This window comes from Zootoca vivipara, chromosome 14, assembly GCF_965207765.1.
Source record: "Zootoca vivipara chromosome 14, rZooViv2.hap1.1, whole genome shotgun sequence".
Classification (NCBI taxonomy): Eukaryota; Metazoa; Chordata; class Lepidosauria; order Squamata; family Lacertidae; genus Zootoca; species Zootoca vivipara.
In genome coordinates this window covers 39500098-39520063 of record NC_142597.1, presented here as the reverse complement: position 1 = coordinate 39520063, position 19966 = coordinate 39500098, and the positions used below count along the sequence as shown (strand labels likewise).

Genomic DNA, 19966 nt, shown 5'->3' with positions numbered 1-19966 from the left:
CATTTCATTTATTTATTATATAGTGAATCAAATTGATCGATCAATCAGTCAATCAATCAATCAATCAATCACCTGATGCCATTCCCGAGTGCCCCTGATTTTACAGGTTAGGTGGGCAGCTCTTATCGGGGTGGGGAAGAAATCCGATTCAGTTTTCACTTAAAGGCAAATCTACCTCATTTAGACTCTCCAAAATAACACATGACTCAAAATGCAGGTAAACTTTCAAAATTCGCACTGCTCTGAATTTTGCAATGCTCTTACCCAGCCAAGTAACGTGTGCATGAGTGGTCGGGTAAAGTGTGTATATAAAAATGCTGACATTGGTGAAAATTAATTTACAAAATGGATCGTATGTGGGAAGATCGCTTTGCAAAAATGTGTATTTTAGGCAAAGCTATATACTAGAATTGGCACTAAAATTCCAATGAATTGTCATGAGGACTTAAAAGAAAACACACGCAGCACACATCGTGCAAACTCATGCAGAAACGTGGAGAGCTGAACTTAAGATTGGAAAAAAACAGAACCTGAGAGAAATAAACATGGACAAACTTGCCCATCTCTAAGTTATCATCTGGGTGGCGTCACTGTTTTGTACTGTCTTTGTCGGCAATGTAATGCTATCTCTTGGGGAAATAATAGTAAAAATAAATAAATAACTCAGTTTCTCTAAACAGCTTGTCTCCTGTTCCTAAGGTTGGTGGTGGCCAGCCTTCCTTTCTTAAGCCAACTCCACGTTAACGAATCAGGAAGGCAAGTAGATGGTTCCTTAGTGGGAGACAGTTGTTGGAAGATGACAAAACACCTTACCTACAAAAAGCTTAAGACATAGTAAATCGGCTTGCTTGAGGTCCTACAAAACATATTGCTGGTTTTGCTACAGCAAAACTAGCATCTTCGTCCCTCCGGAAGTTATTAGATGGTTTCTTGATACACAAATATCTCTGAAATTGAGTTTGGGGGAGATGATACCACTCCAGATAAGGACAGCAGGCAGCGGTGTTTATGTATGTTGCGGTAACCACAGGAGCAGAGGGTTTTTTGGGAGTGGAGAGGGGGTTCAACAAGGAGAGACTGGGCCAAGTTATAAGCTGGAAGCGATTCGGCTTATCTGATGTGGACTAGAGGGGTCTGCTGCTTGCTAGGTGTGTAGCTGCGCATTCCACAATTTATATGCTAACAGGAGGAGGCTGAACATTCAATCCTGGCACCCAAAGAAATGTGAGCGTGTCTGGGCTTCCGGTTGACCGCGCCATCTTTGCTCAGACGGGGGTCCGATCAGCGGAGCGGACCTCGGCGCTTCAGAGGTGGAGGGAATTGCTCCAGCGAAGCAAAACCTCCTTAAAAGCCCCAAATCGAGCTTTTTGGGGACGGATTTTGCCTGGCGGCGCCAAAAGCAGGCTCTCTCCTCCCCGGATCGGCTTTGTTTAAGCCCCCGAGAGCGAGGAGGTGAACCGCAGCGGACAGGCTGACACTGCTGCTCTGAGAGCGCGAAGCTGCGAGTCTGGGAAGTGGAGGCGGCCAATTCTTCCAAGAATAATTAGCAAATGAATAGACTGTGAGTAATTTGGATTGTTTGGAATTAAAATTAAGGCAATTTGGATTTGGGAGAGAGGGGGAAAAGAGGAAGCCCCCCCCACGGTAACATAAGAGACAGTAAACAGAAACCCGAAGCCGTAAACAGAAGATCTTAACTTAAAAGGATCCCTCAAAGGCATCAAAGAGAATCTCCCCTAAATGCAGGGTGAAAGGGGAGAGAGACTGTGGTTGTGAGTGCCCTGCAGCAAGAGGTAAAGACTAAGAAAAACCTTTCTTTTCCTCGGGAGCCGGCAGCCCAGACAACCCAGTGAGTTGATCAGGATTTATAAGTCAATTTTTATTTCACTGTATTTCTGAACTTTGTGGAAATTCTTTTTTGGTTTAAATGTTTGTGAAATGTGAGTTCGAACTTTATTGTCAATAAGACTTGAAGAATGCAGCCAGCTTGTTAAAATGGAGTCGAGAAAATAAACTGTGATCATATTCCACCCCACGTGACAAGTTTTGACCTTGGCAGGATTGAACTATGTCAACAAAAAAGTGTTCCCCTGAGTTCCAGCGGTCTGTTTTGACCTTAATGTGGGAAACAAGAATAGAACTATGTCAAGAGGAGACAAAACGGCAAGAGTTACAGCAACAATTTCAGATGGTGATGGCAGAATATGATTTTCTAGAAGATGAAGCTTTTGAAACTGAAAAAGATGAATGTGAGAATGACAATGATGGTGACTGTGATTTGGAAGAAAAAGATGAAGATGAGGACTGTGATGATTCAACACAAAATGAAGCACACCATGAAAAAAATGATGACTTTACTCTACAAAAAGTTGGATGGAGTGCCCTGCATTTGAGGGGGGCACGATTGGTATTACTGGAACTCCAGAACACCCACAGGGAAGAAGGAAAAAATATGCAGAGAAGAGAAGAAATTCAGGGGTCTTGTATGGTGGCCTGGATGGCAAAAGACTGTAAACAGGGGGTGGGGTGAAGGGAAAGTGATGTTGTGATTATAAGGATGGATTAACAGGTTTATAACTGGTCTGCTGATTATGGAATTTGCTGGATTGGGGGGGTGGAGCCGGTAATCGGGGATGTAAGGTTAAATTGAGAATAGTTATAGTTTTAAAAGTGAATGGATTTTGGAAAAATGTGAAAATATGGAGGCTTATAGAGGGAGTAAAAATTAGGCACGGGAAGATAAAATGGGAGTTTGATTTTTCAGTGATTTGAACATTAGGTGAAAATGATAATAATTGATTTATAAGTTGTATAAGATATAAAGGTGTATTTTTATAAAGTAAGAAACTGTTAAAGATGATAAAAAAGGGATGAAAACCGGGGAAGGGGGGGGAGGGGAAGCCCACAAAATATGGTTTTACAATTATGAATGTAAGAAAAAAAAATTTCTGTTTTGTACTGTCCTTTTTCTCTTTTTTTGCTCTTTCTTTTTTCTCTTTTTTCCTATTTCAATTTTTTTCTTTTTTTGGTATGACAATAGATGGTTGGATGGATGTCCTCCTGCGTACTGCCCTGGTTTGCTGGAGCTCCCTGGTGGCAGGGGGGGGCTTTGGGGTCAGGGGAGGGGGAGGAGGACAGAAATCCAAGCATAAAATGGACCATCTCTGACTGTTCACCTACATGAGATACTTCTGTGGCAGGGGAGGATCCATGTGGGTGGGTGGGAAGGAGGTGGAAAAGGTGTTTATGTATGTACCGTTTTCTTTTTTGCAGTTTGTAAAATTAATAAAAAGTATGTTTAAAAAAAAAAGAAAGAAATGTGAGCGTGTCTGAATGGGCATGTTCAAAGTCAGAAAGGCCGAACTTGTGTGAACAAGAACTGAGCAAGAAGAGCAAACAGTCTCTTGTGCAGTCTGGATTCTTGTAGGGATATTTTCTGAAGCCTTTTTCACATGCCTTCTAGGTCATGCTTGGGTACACCAGGCAGCCTGGGAGCATGATGCTGGAAATCCCTGCTCTACTTCAACTTTCTCCAGTTATCACCTGTGTACATGTTGTTACCTTAGAACAGGATGCTTAGGAATGTAGGAAGCTGCCTTATACTGGATCAGACCATAGCCACATCTGTCTCAGTAGTGCTTACACGGACTGGCAGTGGTTCTCCTGGGTTTCAGGCAGAGGATATTCCCAGCTATATTTGGAGATCCAGGGAATTGAACTTGGCACCTTCTGCATGCAGGGCAGGGGCTCTAGACACTGAGCTACAGCCCCTCTCTTCAGACACTAGAGCTGCCTTACACAGAGCCAGACCACATAGTGGTCCCATTTAATTCGCGTAATTTTGATTAACCCATTCACCAGCAGGACATGTTTACACAGAAGCTGCTGTTAAAATACGTCTACATTACTTAAAAGGTAATGCAATGCAAACTTCTATCTAGATCTACTCACACACAGAGAGGTTTTGCTTTTTCATATTTCAAATCACCATCACCACGAAAACAGAAAACCCAGTTAAGTCAGTTTCACAAATGCTGCCGTAAGTTAACAGAAAGAGCAAATCAATGCTTCCGGCCAATTTAAGCTGTGGCAAAGGTCGGCAAGATGGGGAAGCAACAGTCACCTGACTTCCAGTTGCCTGTGACTCTGCTGCATGCAAGGATGGAGAGGAGGGGCAAGGGAGTAGCGAGGTTGCTGCAGTGCAAACACTCCAGCAGAGCCAATCCAGAACTCCAACTGGTACACTGACCCCACACCAACCTTGCACCTCCCAGGATGCAACAGTAACATGGGTGTTTGGAGGTGAGCAATGCTGCCCCACCACCCGCTACTGAGGAAAAAAGATACTGAGGTCACATCAAACAGAACTCCTGTTACATGGACATAGTTCTTTCAGGTGGTGCAAAATCCAGCTTTCCCAGACGGGGAGCAAAGCACCTTTGTGAAACTGACGTCAACCCAAACCGAGGCAAGGTACAGCAAAACTCAACTTACTGGTGGGCTGCAAGCTTTTCCGTTAGAAATGTAAGCTGGTGAAAGGGTTAAAAGGGACAAGAGGGCAATTCAAAACCAACTTCTCTTTCTCTGAAATACTGGACGGGCTCAGACTTTTCTCATGCCGAGCCAACCCCTTGCTTGGTGCAACACTCCAAGCTGATTAAGGGTGCTGGAGATCTCAAAAGCTTGCCACGATTTTGTGAGTTTTTTGCTGCTGACCTTAATAAAGGTATTTTCGCAACTGTCGACCTTTTGAGTGATATGCCAGGCAGCTTCACAGATAAAATATTCTGTACTTCCTTCAGGGAGAGGCTCCCTAGGAAGTCTCTGGTCTCAGCGCTGAGAAGGCCGAAGTCCTGCTTAGCTTTAAAACTGTTAATGTCAATCCAAGCCTCCAATTTTCACTTGTTTTACCCTGAGATGATGGAAAGCTTGCGCTACAGTCCAGTTATTGAGAAACTGAGACTCATAATGCATTTCCCCTGGCCTCAGATTATTGAAATGTACACAGCATCTGATGAAGCAGCCTGTAGCCCACTGAGTTCATTAGCCATAGCATATTTGCCAGTCTTTTGAAAAAGGTGCTTTTAAAAAACAGGACTCTAGTCCATTTTGATCCAGGAAACTGCATCTTCCCCAGAAAATGTAACTACGCCGCCCTTGGGGACCTTATGTAAATGAGCTTTCCTGGAAACAGCTATGAGAAAGTTGTACTTTTTTGCAGTTATATAAAATGGCAATAAACTGAGGAGGAAGAAGGCTCATTGCAGCATTTTCCCACAGCCTGAAAGAGCTGAGAAAGAAAAGCCTAGCTTTGAAAAGCAGCTGCATATTAGCAGGCATTTAAGCCAGAACCTACACTCGCTTCCTAAGAGCTGGGATTGATGGAGGTTGCAGTCCAACAACTGAGGCAGCACCAAGGTTGCTTTCATTATTTAAAGTAGGGTGGCCCCCAACCTCTGAGTCCACTGACCCCCTTGATGAGCTTGCCACTGACCCCAACCCAACTTCTTAGGAATGTAAATGAGACAAAGTCAAGGAATATTAAAGGCAGCTTCCTTTTATGCCTTTGCATCTTTGTGGGTGAGTGAAAGAGGGGTGTTAGAATTGAGACACTGTAAAAAAAAGTTTAAAAAGTGAAACTCTGCACCTCTAGGTCCCATTGGCTGTGTGTGTGTGTGTGTGTGTGTGTGTGTGTGTGTGTGAGAGAGAGAGAGAGAGAGAGAGAGAGAGAGAGAGAGAGAGAGAGAGAGACCCGGGGGGGGGAAGAGGGAGGGAATATTCACCACTTTGGGAAACCCTGGTTTAAATAAATGTCTGCAGCAGGCATCACCAAACTATGGCCCTCCAGATGTTTTGGCCTACAACTCCCATAATCCCTAGTTAACAGGACCAATGGTCGGGGAATATGGGAATTGTAGTCCAAAACATCTGGAGGGCCGAAGTTTGGGGATGCCTGGTCTACAGTATTACTCCCCCGAGATTGGTGTTGGTAAGATTTTTGCCAAACCTACAACCTAAAAAAGAAGCACAGAGTCAACAAGGCAAAGATATCAAGGTTTGCAAATCTGGCACACTTACCTAAGGGCTTACTCTCAGGCTGCTGCTCCAGCACTCGAAAAGCACTGTACTTGTCTCCATAATCTATTGTGGGTATAATTATTATTATTTTTTAAAAAAGAAAAATTCAGTCACAATATAGTTAAATTAAGGCTGAAATAAAAGACACGCACGCACGCACACACACACCACAAGTTAAAAATTAGCATGTTATGTAAAGTGTTCCCATGACTGTCTTTAGATCAGCCGCTAAAGAAAGAATTCTTTCTGAGATGTGTTCTTGGGCACTTCTTGAGAAAAAATCAGTTGCTTTCTCCTTTAATTTTCCTGGTGATACTTTCCCTCCCGCTCCCCCCTTGGTTTCCCAATCCTACCTTGCAGCCTAGACATTTTGTAGTAGCAGTTGGGAGCAGGAATTATGCTGCTCAGGAATCTCAGGGGAAGGGTCCTATTTCAATGGCAGAGCATCTGCTTTGCATGCAAAAAAAGCTCTTCTGTTCCATGCTCAGCCTCTCCAGGTAAGGCCGGGAAAGACCCAGGTCAGAAACTCTGGAGAGCTGCTGCCAGCCAGGGCAGACAATACTGAGCTAGACGGGCCAATGTTCTGACTCAATGTAAGGCAGCTCCCTAAGTAATTGAGTCCCACTGTGCTCAGTTGTGGCTTATTCCCAGTGTTGTTTAGAGCCATCCTCTCTCCAAAGGGCTGTCCATTCCAGTTTAAAGAACTCTAAAGAGGAAGAGCAGGAGGGGGCCTTAAAATTGCCCATCAACAGTTAGTACCCGGATAAGATATGGCATTTTTATTTCAGTTTTAGTCACTGTGTCTACATTTACATGTGTGCATCGCAATCGGCAAGTGCAGGTTTTCTGCAAACGGGTGTCCCCTGTACAACAATCAATAATCCTTGCACATAGAAATCAAGGATTTCAAGGGCAAGGGCTTTAGCTTAGTGTTTTATTATTATTTATTACAATTATAGCCTACCTTTCCTCCAAGGAGCTTAGGGTGGTGTACAAAGCTCTCCCCTCCCCACATTTCATCCTCACAAACACCCTGTGGGGTAGGTTAGGCTGAGAGGCCCAAAGGTCACCCAGTGGGAGAATCTGAACCCTCGTCTGCTGGGTCCTAGCCCAGCACTTTGACCACGACATCACACTGGATGCAGATTTACACCAAGGTTATTCGTATATCCTCCAAGGAGCTCAAGGTGGCCTACATGGATCTCACTCTCTCCATATTAGCCTCACACATGACAGCTTCACGCTTGGATCTGGTGCATGAGGAAGGAAAGGCGAACCTGGTAAATGGGGAAAGGCAGGACCAGCCCACCCATGAGGTCAGGGAAGGTGGCTGCCTCAAGCGCAGCAAACCCCAATAATAAAATAATAATCATTTATTATTTATACCCCGCCAATCTGGCTGGGTTTCCCCAGCCACTCTGGGCGGCATCCAACAGAAAAATAAAATACAGTAATCTATTAAACATTAAAAGCCTCCCTAAACAGGGCTGCCTTCAGATGTCTTCTAAAAATCTGGTAGCTGTTTTTCTCTTTGACATCTGATGGTAGGGTGCCACTACCGAGAAGGCCCTCTGCCTGGTTCCCTGCAACTTGGCTTCTCGCAACGAGGGAACTGCCAGAAGGCCCTCGGTGCTGGACCTCAGTGTCCGGGCAGAACGATGGGGGTGGACGCTCCTTCAGGTATACTGGACCGAAGAAGACAACCCTCCCCAATATTCCCAGTACTTCGGGGAAGGTACCCAACATGGCACCCTCCAGATATTGCTGAACTCCCATCAGCCCCAGCCAGTATGGCCAATTGTCAAGGGATAATGAGAGCTTTAGTCACAGCAACATCTGGAGGGTCACCCTTTGTCACCCTTTCTTCCCCTTTTGTTCCTGATGTACATCTCCACTCACCCCTCCTTCCCTGGGCAAGGGGCTACGTTTTTTTGTTTGCCTCGAGTACCAAAATGTCTTTGGCCACCCATGGGGAAAGGAGAAGTGTTCTCAGCACCACCGCAACCCTTCCTAGGCGAGCGATCAACCTGTTAAAGGTCATAACAAAGGGGAACAAACAGGAGTGCACCAATGCATTAGATAGCTTTTTTTTTTTTACCTCCAAGCGAAGCCGTGCTTTCTGTAGCCTTGTCGGTGGCAATCCCTTTGAAAACGGCATACTTATCCACAGCGGGCGGCATCTTCGCGCCGGAGAGTGGGATCAGCATTGGAGTGGCGCTGCATAAAAAAGCAAGGGAATGGGGAAATGTGAGGAGAGGGCTCAGTCGTCAGAGAAGGTGTTGTCAAGCTTTGCATTCGGGTGGAAATGGAGACAAGGATGGGCTGGGAGAGATCTTGATGCAAGAACAGCTTCTGGTGGCCTAAGGGGGCACGTCTACTTGTGGCAGAGCACAGGGTAGGACTTCTACAGCAATGGGGGAGAAACCTCAGACGCTCCAGTCTCTATCTGGATCTCAGAACTCTCCCAGGATTGAAGGCAATGTGGCCCTTGGGCTGGAAAAGGTTCCCTATCCCCATTCAAGGGTGAAGAAAACCACACACACACATATACGCAATGCTGAAATTTATGCCGCAAGGTTTCCCGACAATATTTTTAGGGTAAGAGAAGGAAGGGAAAAAATCAGTAACGAGCTGCATGGCGTTCCCCCACCCCTTTACCACCTACATAGATTTTGCTCTGAATTGACAGTCCCTACCTTAAGCCGAAAAGCATCAGTTTGAGTTTAAAAGGGAGAGCAGAGCAATTAGATGGGCACAAAAAAAATCCAGAAGAGGAAGGAGATTTCAGACCCACCCAGAACCTGTTTTCTTGCATCCTTTTCTCACACACCTGTTCCCTCTGTCATCATCCCCCCCCCCGCTCTCATTTTGGATAAATCCACCATTTCTTCTCTTCTCTTTATTTATTTGAACAATTTATATACAGCTTAACGACAACAGTCTCTAAGTGGTGTACAAGAACCTACCACACAGATAGGTAAAAATCAAAACCAGAAAATCAGACTTTAATTAAAATGCTTGCTGGAATAAAAAATAATCTCTTTTGTAGGCACTGTAAGTTCAACAGGGAGGGTGGAAGGCAATGTACAAAATTCAATAGAAAAAGCTAAAAAGCAGTTAAATACACACTGATCTAGTTGATTAAGCATCAAAACACTGCAGCTCCCGTGCAAATCTATGTTTTGTTGTGGTGGGAAAAAGCAAAGCCACCCCTGGATTAGCTTCACCACATGATTCACGTATTTTATCTCCCTGCTGACAGCTTGGAACAGCACCCTCAACATTAAAACAACTCATGCTTTTGTTTAGCCTCAAATCCACGCCACCAAATCGAAAATATGGATTTCTGTGGGATTCACAGATACAGGGTTGTTTTTTGGTTTTGCTTTTTTTAAAAGAAATGGACCGGGAGCAAGACTCTTTCAAATAAATCTCCTTATCAGTGGCCTACAAGCTGAGCGGTTCACAGATGCATGCTAATGGGGACCCATGAAGCCTGCAGAAGGGGGAAGAGAGGGGGACTACACAAATCAAGAGAGCAAGAGGTAACATTTATGGAAATCTTATGTTCACACCGGGAATCTAGCAGGATGCTGTACAGCAAGTCTAATCACCAGGCGTCTGTAGAGCTGGAGATTTCTCTCCCACCCCTCCACCCTCCAACAATAAGTCTTTCAAACAATTAGACCAGCCTATTAGACTGTAAACAATTACGCCACTCCAGAGGGGAGGTGCAGTCACACGGGAAAGAGACGCAGGTGAGGCTTTTCCAGGAAAAACAACCTCTCCCTTCCACAACTACATATCTGCTGACTCACACCCCAATTAGACCGTCACGAGTGGACATTTCCTGTGCCAAAAATGAATGGCTGCAATGCATTCTACATATTTATATGTAGCGGCTTCTGAGGGGAAGAGTAAAGGTAATATGCAAGAAAAAGAAGGCCAGAATGGCTAAGTCATAATTGCTGTGTTTATGGTATACTAGCTGGCCAGGCCACGCGTTGCTGTGGCTCATCCCTGTGATTTCCCCCACCCTGTCCCGATCCATGACCTATCCTGTCCCCTCCTGCCCCCAACCCACACCCAGGCGAGTCCCCACCTCCATTCGGCCTAGTCTGTAAAAGTGAGCCGCCATTCGGCCTAGTCCGTAAAGGCGAGCCTCCATTTGGCCCAGTAGCCTGTAGCCTCCGATAGAGGGCCAAGGTTTTCTAGCTGTAGTACCAGTGTAGCCGCCACTAGAGGGCCCTGTGTTGCAACCTCTTCTGCCTTCTATATCCCAGCTTCCCCGGATGTCCACTGGAGGGAGCACTTTTTTGTACAGAAATCCAGGTTTCTACCTGTGCTAGGTGTGTCATCTGGTCAATGTAAATGGATGGTTACACCCCCACATGTGACTCTGGTGTTGAGGGCAAGGTTGAGGGCGATCGGGCAAGCGGTTGTGGAGAAAGGTGTGGAATAACAAACACACACCTTCTACATTTATATATATATATAGATGTCACTTTACTGTGTTAAACATAATTACTGTTACTTATTGCAGTAAGATCAGCAATTCAATTCAATGCAAGATACAGTGAAGAAAACAGGGAGCTGTCTTATATCAAGTCCAACCATGGCTCCACCTACACTGACAGGCAGCAGCTCTCCAGGTTTCTCTCCCAGCCCTAATTGAAGATGCTAGAGATTGACCCTGGGACACTTGGGAGTGCAAAATAGATGCGCTACTACTGAGCCACAGACCTTCCCTGGGGGGGGGGAGGAGAAGCAAGATTCCAGTCTTCATGGTTGTGAATTAAACCTACTCTCCAAGGTTTCAAATGGGATTTCTCCCCTGGCCTCACCTGGAGATGCTGGGGATTGAACCTGGGACTTTTTGCCTCCAAATCACATGATCACTGAGCTATAATCGTTCCCCATTTACAAGAGAACTAACCAGTGGCTCTCCTACAAAGCTTGGGCATGATTGGCCTAAAACGTAACTGGATCTGATGTAGAATGAGGCATGGAGATATTCCTGTTTCTATGTCTCCTAAGTGGGAAGATGTGAAAAGCTATTTTTGTTTGTTTTTGACACACAAGTATACACACACCTGCCAGCAAAAACCCCTACAGTAAAAGTACGTTTTTAAATCCTCTACCTGCTCTGGTGCTGTGCTGGGCACGCCTTGCTCGATCCAGATACTTCTCCCTGGAAATCCGTAAAGGTGTCATCAAGCCCCCCAGACTTAGAAGCGTCCTGGAAATCTTGGAAGTCGTCATCATCCTGTTTGGCTGCCTAGATTAATATGAAATCATAAAGTCCCTTTTCAGGGTGAGAGCAATCTTGTACCTAGCTGCTTTGCATTCTTTAAAACTAACACTGCTATGCTATCTATGTATTTTGTTATTTATTGGCTACTCCTGAAGTTCCCAGGAGGCTTCCAATAGCAGAGATGCACACTTTTCCTTCCCTTCCATTAAAACCAGAAGCTTGCTTTGTTCCTACACCCCAGAAGATTTGCTTTCATAGTGCACAGGAGAGAGAGGCATCGGCTCTCGGAGGAGGGTGCTTGTAGAGCTTCTGAGTGAGTCACTGACATGGGAAAGCTGTGCTTTGAACAGTGACTCATGCAGAGAGTCCTCATAGAATCATAGTTGGAAGGGACCACAAGAGTCACCTAGGCCAACCCCCTGCAATGCAGGAATATGTTGCCCAACGTGAGGCTCGAACCCACAGCCCTGAGATTAAAAGTCTCGCGCTCTACTGACTGAGCTATCCCAGTAATTCTGCTGCATGTCTGCACCAAGAGTGACTGGGTGATCCTATCACACTGCATGTTAAACAAAAATAAAACAGCAGTATTTAAAAACAACCACCACAGGGCTGTATCCGACTGAGTTTCACTCAGAACAGACCCCTTGAAAGGAAAGAACCCAAGTCAATAGTACAGTGGTACCTCGGTTCTTGAACGTCTCCGTTGACGAATGTTTCAGAACCCGAAAGCCAAAAAAGCAAATGCTTCCATTTTCCAATGAGCCTCGGAAGTTGAATGGTGTTTTTTTTTTTTCAATTTTCTCAATTGAATTTGCAGGCAGCCCTTTGCACCTCGGTTTTCGAACATTTCGGAACTCAAACGGTCTTCCGGAACGGATTACGTTTGAGAACCGAGGTACCGCTGTATCCTTTAACTTCAATGTGTCTACTCCGAGGAGGACCAACACTGACTACAACCCAATGAAATGTAAAAGAAAAGATGCACTTAAACACAATGGAAGCCACCTAAAAACACTGACATTTATATGGGTTCTAAGCTGCCTTGCATACAGTCATGCGGAGAAACGGCATGCAGGTTAAAAAATGAAGCACAAATAATCAAAACTGGAAGCAAACAAACAGCAAGTGAGCATTAAAAGAAAGAGACATGTTCACGCTCTATTGCTTAAATATTGGCTGGAAAGGACAAGTTTTTGCTTAAACCCAAGGATTCTCGCTTATTGCATGGCATACGCAGCGCTGACCTGGCTTGGGGGGTAAGGCGGCATGAACCCGCTGGGCGTCGGCGCTGAAGGTCCCGCCACTGGTGCAGCCATGTTGATCCCCACCACAGCGGGCGCCATACTAAGAGGCATGGAGACAGGAGGCCCCGGCGGCATCATCGGCTGCTGGCTCACCGTGACAGGGATTGCCATCGGGAGCCCACTCAGTGTAGGGAGTGGGGCAGAGGGGAACTGGTTCAAACTGTCGGGGCTCATAGCTGGAAGGCCTCTCTGTAAGCGAAAAGAGGGGGCAGGGGGAAGCATTAATAGACAGCAGCACTGTTTTTATAAGACGCTATTAGAATGGGAAGTAAAAGATGAACGAGTAATATCTTCAATAATACATTGAGCAATGGATATTGGTCATAATATTGAACTTTCGGCATGGGAGCGGTTGTGGAACACAGAATAAAGTTATGGTTTGAAGGGGAAATTTGTGAAAATGATTTATAGCAAAACTAGCAAAAATGTATTAATCAGAATCAATAATTTGTTGGAAATGTAAAGATAAGGGAGGTATTTTTCCCCCAGGTGGACTTGTAATGAGGTAAAAGCCTACTGGGAGATGATATGTAATGAACTGAAAAAAAATGTTTGAGATAACCTCAATTAAGAAACCAGAGGTTTTTTTATGTGTGTGTGTGGGGGGAATTATGGGATTAGAGTTACCTAGACAATATATAAAAAAATATTTATGTATGTGACCACTGCTGCTCAAATGATTTCTCCAACTCTACTGAAACGATACAGGACTTGGTGTAATTTTCCACCAATGCCAGGGAGTGCAGCAAGCCATTTGGAGACTGGCTAATCACTGTAGCAAAGGGGGTGCAGAATCTGGCCAGTTTCTTGAATGTGGGATTGCTACAAGCCCTGTACCACAGCACGTCCTTTCCCGCTTTTCTGAACAGAAGTGCACAGAACCCACTGAAAAGATGTGAGCTGACCTTCCCCCAGCTTTGCCTCCCAGTGTTTAGTCGCTCCTACCTGAGTTACGGCTATCATAGCCAGAACGGTATACAGCTCTTCTTTCGTAAGCTTCCCAGGAGTGGTGCGATTGGCCAAGGCCCATATTTGCCCAAGCGTCTCCCTGGGAAGTCCAGATGACATCAGGATGGGATAAAGTTTTCCAGTGTCTATTCCAGTCGGCGTCATAGTGGTTTCTAGAATTTTCTTGTACAGATCTGCAAAGAAAAAAGCCAGCCAAACAACAACAACAACAACAACTCACCATTGGACTTTGCATAATCAGGAGTTGCCAACACGTAAGAACCCAAATTAGAACCAAAATGAACTTGGACTTGGACACCATCAAATGCCAACCCTCCAGCTCCACTGTGGAGCTGGACAGCAAACAGAGCATGTACAGAATTCTACGTGGAATTAGCCCTTTTTGGAAAATTCTACTACATGTGCGGTTTTGTGTGGCCTAGCAGTTAGAGCAGGCATAGGCAAACTCGGCCCTACAGATGTTTTGGGACTACAATTCCCATCATCCCTGACCACTGGGTCCTGTTAGCTAGGGATGATGGGAGTTGTAGTCCCAAAACATCTGGAGGGCCAAGTTTGCCTATGCCTGAGATAGAGTGTCAGGCTGAAACTTGGGTTTAAATCTCCACTCAGCCACAAAAGCCCACTGGACCAGCCTTAGCTACTTCACAGGGCTGTTGTGAGAATAAAATGGCAGGGTGGGGAGGGGGAGAGAACAAACCACCTGAATGAAGCTTACAGACCCTGTTCTAAATATTTTCAGAGGGTTTTTAATAGTTTATAAAATGTATTAGGAACATGTTTCTTCTACTTTAAATTGTTGCATTTTAACATTCTGATGTCTCATGCTCCCAGACTCCTTTGGGAGAAGGGTAGTATAAAAATTCAATAAATAAAATAAAGTGAGATGCCCTTAGCAAGCTCAGTTTAAAATCTAGTGTTGCCTACTAAGTACTTAGCACAGACGCTATATACCAGTCCCCTCACCTGCAGAAAGGGGAAATCATCTTAAGAAATAAGCTGGTTTAATTTCAAGGCGTCCAGAATGGGAGGTGAGCTTGCATCACCTTTTCTAATACCTTCAAAGGCGATTCCTGCTCAGTTTCACCATTGCCATTAATATTACCTGGAACTAAATTATCATTGTAAATCCAGGGAGGCATCAGTTGCTGGATTGGATCCTGGGAAGGGAAGACTCCGACACCTAAAAGGCACACACACACGAAAGGAAAACTATTATATTTAGGAAATATCTGCAGTGAAATGACTCATCTGGAACACCTCCGTCATCTTATTTCAAAGGAGGAATCACCTCTCTTGCAAGCAGTCTGGAATAAAATGGCACACTCAAAGAAATGAGGGAAGAGACTCTCCTTCTGTACACCAATCAAGCTTTAAACACTCTGTATATGCAACGGAGCCTCTCTACACAGAGCTCTTGGGAAGCATTTCTAGGACTGTTGGAATTTTTAAAAAATGAATGCAATTCAGCTGAGCACTGGTGGGACAGAAGGCAGGGAGACCAGACTTCTGAACCGAGGCAGAGATAGCGCAAATGGCAGGTGAAGCCACCCTCTGACTTGTTGCAAGTAAGAAGGCAGGAAGACGGGGGCTGTCTGAGGTTGGTGGGGCAGAGTCCCATTTGCCCTAATGGATAAGCCTCCATGGCTACTGGGCGGGGGTTGTCTATTTCTACAAATCGCCATAGTAAGAGCAATAGCTTTCCTTAGCCATACTAAGATTTCTCCTGAAGAGGAGTGGAGGGGTAACGTTCTGGCCGGAGAAGTCAAAACACACACCCGGCCCTCAGAGCCCCCACTCAGGCAGCTGCAGAGTGCTAACTTCTGCAAACGCCTCTCCTTGGGAATCAAATGGAACTGAAGAGGCTGCTTGAGTGATGCCGGCGCTTGTACGGCCATCATTGTGGTGGTGGTGGAATCTAGCGATGACCATAGAGTCCATCTCGAGTTCATTCCACGGCACTCCACACCACTGCCACTTTGTTTTATGCCTGTTCTTTAAGAGGGCAAAACCCTTCTTAATTTGCAGAGTCCCTTAAGTGCTACCACTGCTGTTAGGAGAGAGGCCACCTGAACAGCAATCCAGGCGGTGCGCAGAGAACTAAACTGAGAAGCGGAAATACTGGGACAGTTAATAATGGGTTCTATTGCTCAAATTACATTTGTGTGAATTATTATAGAACATATGCAGAGTCCGTCTAGCTCAGTATTGTCTGCACTGACTGGCAGCGGCTCCCCAGGGTTTCAGAAGGGGGTCTTTCTACTTGGAGCTGCTGGGGGTTGAACCAGGGACATTCTGCATATGCTGCAGCACTGAGCTACATCTCTCCCCTTAATATTCCACTCCTCCTGGTGCTGCATTTAGTAGGCTGATTTAGTAGGAACACAACGAGCTGCCTTATACCAAGTCATATTGTTGGTCTGCTTAGCCCTGTGTTGTCTGCACTGACTGGCAGCTGCTCTCCAGGGTTTCAGACGGTGGGTATTCCCAGTCTTATCTGGAGATGCTAGGGAATGAACCTGGAACCTTCTTGCATGCAAACCAGAAGCTCCACAACTGACCTATGTCCCTTCTCCTATTACCTCCCCTTAAGTCTACACCATCATAGCTGCCAAGTTATCCCTTTTTTAAAGGGAAATTCCATTATGCTGAATAGGCTTCCTCGTGAGAAAAGGGAAAACTTGGCAGCTATGTACACCATCCATCAACTTCATTCATGGTATAGGGGTGTGTTTGTTGCTGTTTGAGGAGATGAGGTGTTTAGTACCCCCCCCCCACACTCCACAAGGTAAATGACAGCTAAAGACAAGAATCAGAAGAAAGCATGCATGATTGGAATAACTTTTTCTCTGCTGAAAACGAGGCAGGATCAAATATTATTCAAAGAAGCTTGTTAGGTTTTGACCCTTACAGGTAACAAACAAAGTTTGAGAAACAGAAAAAGAACTTGTGGACGTCACATGTTAAGTCAGGAGAATTGGCGCTTCGCTGTTATTATTCAAGCAGGGGTTCAGAGCAAAATCACCCGGCATTCGTGTTAAAGAGGTTAGCTTGTACAAGCAGCACTGGAGCGTACGCTCTGCAAGACACAGATATGCTCACCACGCTCTTGGGCTGACAGGTTTTGTTCTGAAGCCTTGTTTGCCTTTGGACCGGGGCTGCCGCTCGGGAGCACCCCTACGGGCTGCCAGTTATTGCCCCCTAACCTGGGATCAGGGCTGTTTGCAGCTGGAGCTGCGGCACTGAGCTCAGCGTCAGGAGTTTTAAGTTTGGTTTGTGCCTGCCCAAATTCACTCAACCCACAGGGTGGCAGGGGCTTCTCTTCCAAGGGAGGGCCTGGACAGATAAAAGGAGGAATGGTTGGCACTTGGTTAAATCTCAAGTTTGGAACTCCACCCCAATCCACACACCCCTGCCTCCACACACAAAAGGAGCTGTCGAGGTGTGGAAACAAGAATGAATGAGCAGCCCCACATATACCCAAGGCTGGTGCAGGTATCATGTCTTCCTACACATCATTTTATTCCTTTCCAACCAGCTCTCAACATTCCATGGCTACTGAGCATGTCCAGGCCTCACTCAGCTTCTTGGGAGGGGGAGTTATCCCCAAGGTGTGTTTCAACCCTCCCCTCCCCCCAAAAACTAGAGATTCTCTTGAGCATGCTCATACCTCCCTCTTCTTTCCAATAGCTCCATTTTAGCTTCATATCTGTTGGCACTCACCACCTGAGTTTGACACTAGAGGGAGTGATTATTATTATTATTTAGATGTTACATATGTAAGTCACAGCACAAGAGGCTTTCCCTCCTGTGACAAAAGAGGGGAGAATACCTCTTCTAAGAAAGCACCTGCCACTACAGATTTGTAAGTACTAATTTACAAATTCTGTTGCCCAATTGATTGGGGTGGGGGTACCTCTTAAATCAATCAAAATATTTTTAAGCAACCTAATAATACAACACCATGCATATTTGCTAGACACATGTTCCACTGCATGTAACAGGGCTTACTCCAGAGGAAGTGTGCTCAGGATCACAGCCTAAATGTTGCAGCTCTAAGTCAAATCACTTGTTTTAGATTAGATGGAATTTACCAAGCATAAAGTCAGTTTCCATATTCAGAGCTGCTGGATTTCATACCCCATCCCCTCCCAAACACCAAATATATGGTATGTTACCTGTTTTCTGAGTGTTTTGTGAAGCTGGAGAAGCAGAGAAATAGGGAACCTGCCCCCTGGGGCCGTGAAAGATGGAGGACACTGGAATCTGGGCTGGAGGGAGAGACTGGGCCACAACCTTCTCTGAAAGCCGTTGCCCAGCCTGGGAGGAAGGATGGCAAGACTGAAAAGGCTGGGAAGAGGTGGGAGGCACGAATGTTGGGGCGTTTTCGACAGGCCCCTGTATAAAGTCACTAAACTCGTCATCGTCAAGAAAGGCAGAGGTTTGGGAGACAGACACAGTAGAATGGGATGGCGTGGGATGATCTGCAAAATGGAATGAACACACACATATACGTACACACAAAATGGAAACTAATGAGGAAAACAAGGCTTTTTGCTATGGATAATAAATAAATAGAGAGAGAGAGAGAGATGGAAGGAGAGAAACGGCCATTTCTAATGAAGGCAGATGGGGTTGCTGGCTATGCTGATTCCATGCCAAGCAGTACTGCTCAGTGTTTCGTAAGCTGCTGTGCCGAGGAACATTGCTGCATTCCCCTGCCCTCAGACGCTCAAGTGGGGGCGGCCCAGGAGAGTGTATTGTCTGTGGCAACCCCTAAGTTGTGGAACTCCCTCCCCTTCAAAGGGCGTCTGGCAACTTCACTATACAGTCCTACCTTGGTTGTCGAACGGAATCTGTTCTGGGAGTCCGTTCGACTTCCGAAAACGTTTGACAAGCAAGGCGCGGCTTCCAATTGGCTGCAGAAGCTTCCTGCACTCAATCGAAAGCTGCGGAAGCTGCATCGGACATTCAACTTCCAAAAAACGTTCACAAACCGGAACACTCACTTCCGGGTTTGCGGCATTCGGAAGCCAAAACATTCAAGTCGCAAGGCGTTCAAGATCCAAGGTACGACTCTATAGGTTTTGCTGTATGTTGAAGATGCACCTCTTTATCCTGGAATTTGCCACCTGAGACGCAAGTTGTTAGCACCCATCCTAATCTTGTGACTAAGTTTTAAACCTGCTGCATTTGTCCTGTGAAGGTGTATGGAATGGAGGCAGTAGTGACTGACGCTCATTGGGACTGGCAGGGTGGAAGGCAGAGAGCCCAGCAGTAGGTGGAGCCAATTAATTCTGGTTCCCTCCCCCTCTCAAAAAAGAAAATCCTTCTCCCTGTTGAGTTTTATATGGGTGTGGCTATGATCCTGTCACAGTTAAGCAGCCTTCAGTCCTGCTGACTTCAAAAGGAGAGGTTGAATCAGTAAGATTTATAAGTGCTTAACTCTGTTTCAGTATGTCCTTAATGTATTAGCAAATGAAGAAACGAATAAAATTTTTCTCAACTAGATAGATGCTAAATGGTTTTTATGACCCTGAAGCTGCATCTCATTATCTTAGCCCTGCCCTGGTGGCCTCCAGAAGTTTCTAGACTACATATCCTGTTGTTGTTGTTGTTGTTGTTGTTGATTTATTTATACCCTGCCCTTTTTCCCCTGACAGGACTCAAGATGGCTTACAGATAAAAATAAGAACAGCTAAAAACATAGAAAAAGCAATTACGCATTGACAAAATTTAAACTATATGCATATATTAAATCTATTTAAACCAGGCATCCCCAAACCGGCCCTCCAGATGTTTTGGCCTACAACTCCCATGATCCCTAGGTAACAGGACCACTGGTCGGGGAAGATGGGAATTGTAGTCCAAAACATCTGGAGGGCCGAAGTTTGGGGATGCCTGATTTAAACCATACAAATAATTACAATGCAAACAGCATGACACCAGCCCTCTCATTAAAAGGAGTCTGTTTCCAAAAGCTTGTTGGAACAGAAAGGTGTTCACCCTGCCAGTGAAAGGACAACAAAGAGGGAATCAGTCTTGCTTCGCTAGGAAGGGAGTTCCAAAGTCTGGGAGCAGCCACCGAGAAGGCCATCTCTCGCGTCTCCACTAAGCGTGCCTGTGAGAGTGGCAGGACCAAGAGTCAGCTCTGACTATTGGCCATGCTGGCTGAGACTGATGGGCACTGGAGTCCGACAACACTAGGAGAGCACCAGCTCAGTAGGGAAAAACGTATTACCTGCGTTTTTTGGATGTGATGTCGGCGTGGGGTGCAGCTTTGCATCTCTGGAAAACCCATCCAGGTTCCCTTTAATAGCTTCCAGTGCATCGTCTCTGCTCTTCTCACCCATCTAAA

General features: G+C 45.5%; 1 protein-coding gene across 6 annotated transcripts in view; it reads right to left on the bottom strand.

Annotated features, from left to right (window-relative positions):
- The window catches only part of SYNRG (synergin gamma), a 60554-nt gene that overhangs the window by 30280 nt on the left and 10308 nt on the right, over positions 1-19966 (bottom strand). For 2 of the 6 annotated variants that reach the window (XM_035140248.3, XM_060268333.2), the window contains exons 6-14: positions 19850-19961; positions 17787-18092; positions 16711-16944; positions 14714-14791; positions 13585-13781; positions 12580-12828; positions 11220-11356; positions 8177-8295; positions 6079-6141 (exon numbers count right to left, since the gene is read on the bottom strand). In XM_035140248.3, the coding sequence (XP_034996139.3) occupies positions 6079-6141; positions 8177-8295; positions 11220-11356; positions 12580-12828; positions 13585-13781; positions 14714-14791; positions 16711-16944; positions 17787-18092; positions 19850-19961 (1495 nt within the window). The remainder of the gene's footprint in view (positions 1-6078; positions 6142-8176; positions 8296-11219; positions 11357-12579; positions 12829-13584; positions 13782-14713; positions 14792-16710; positions 16945-17786; positions 18093-19849; positions 19962-19966) is intronic. The other 4 variants (XM_060268336.2, XM_060268337.2, XM_060268334.2 and 1 more) reach the window with 3 other exon arrangements.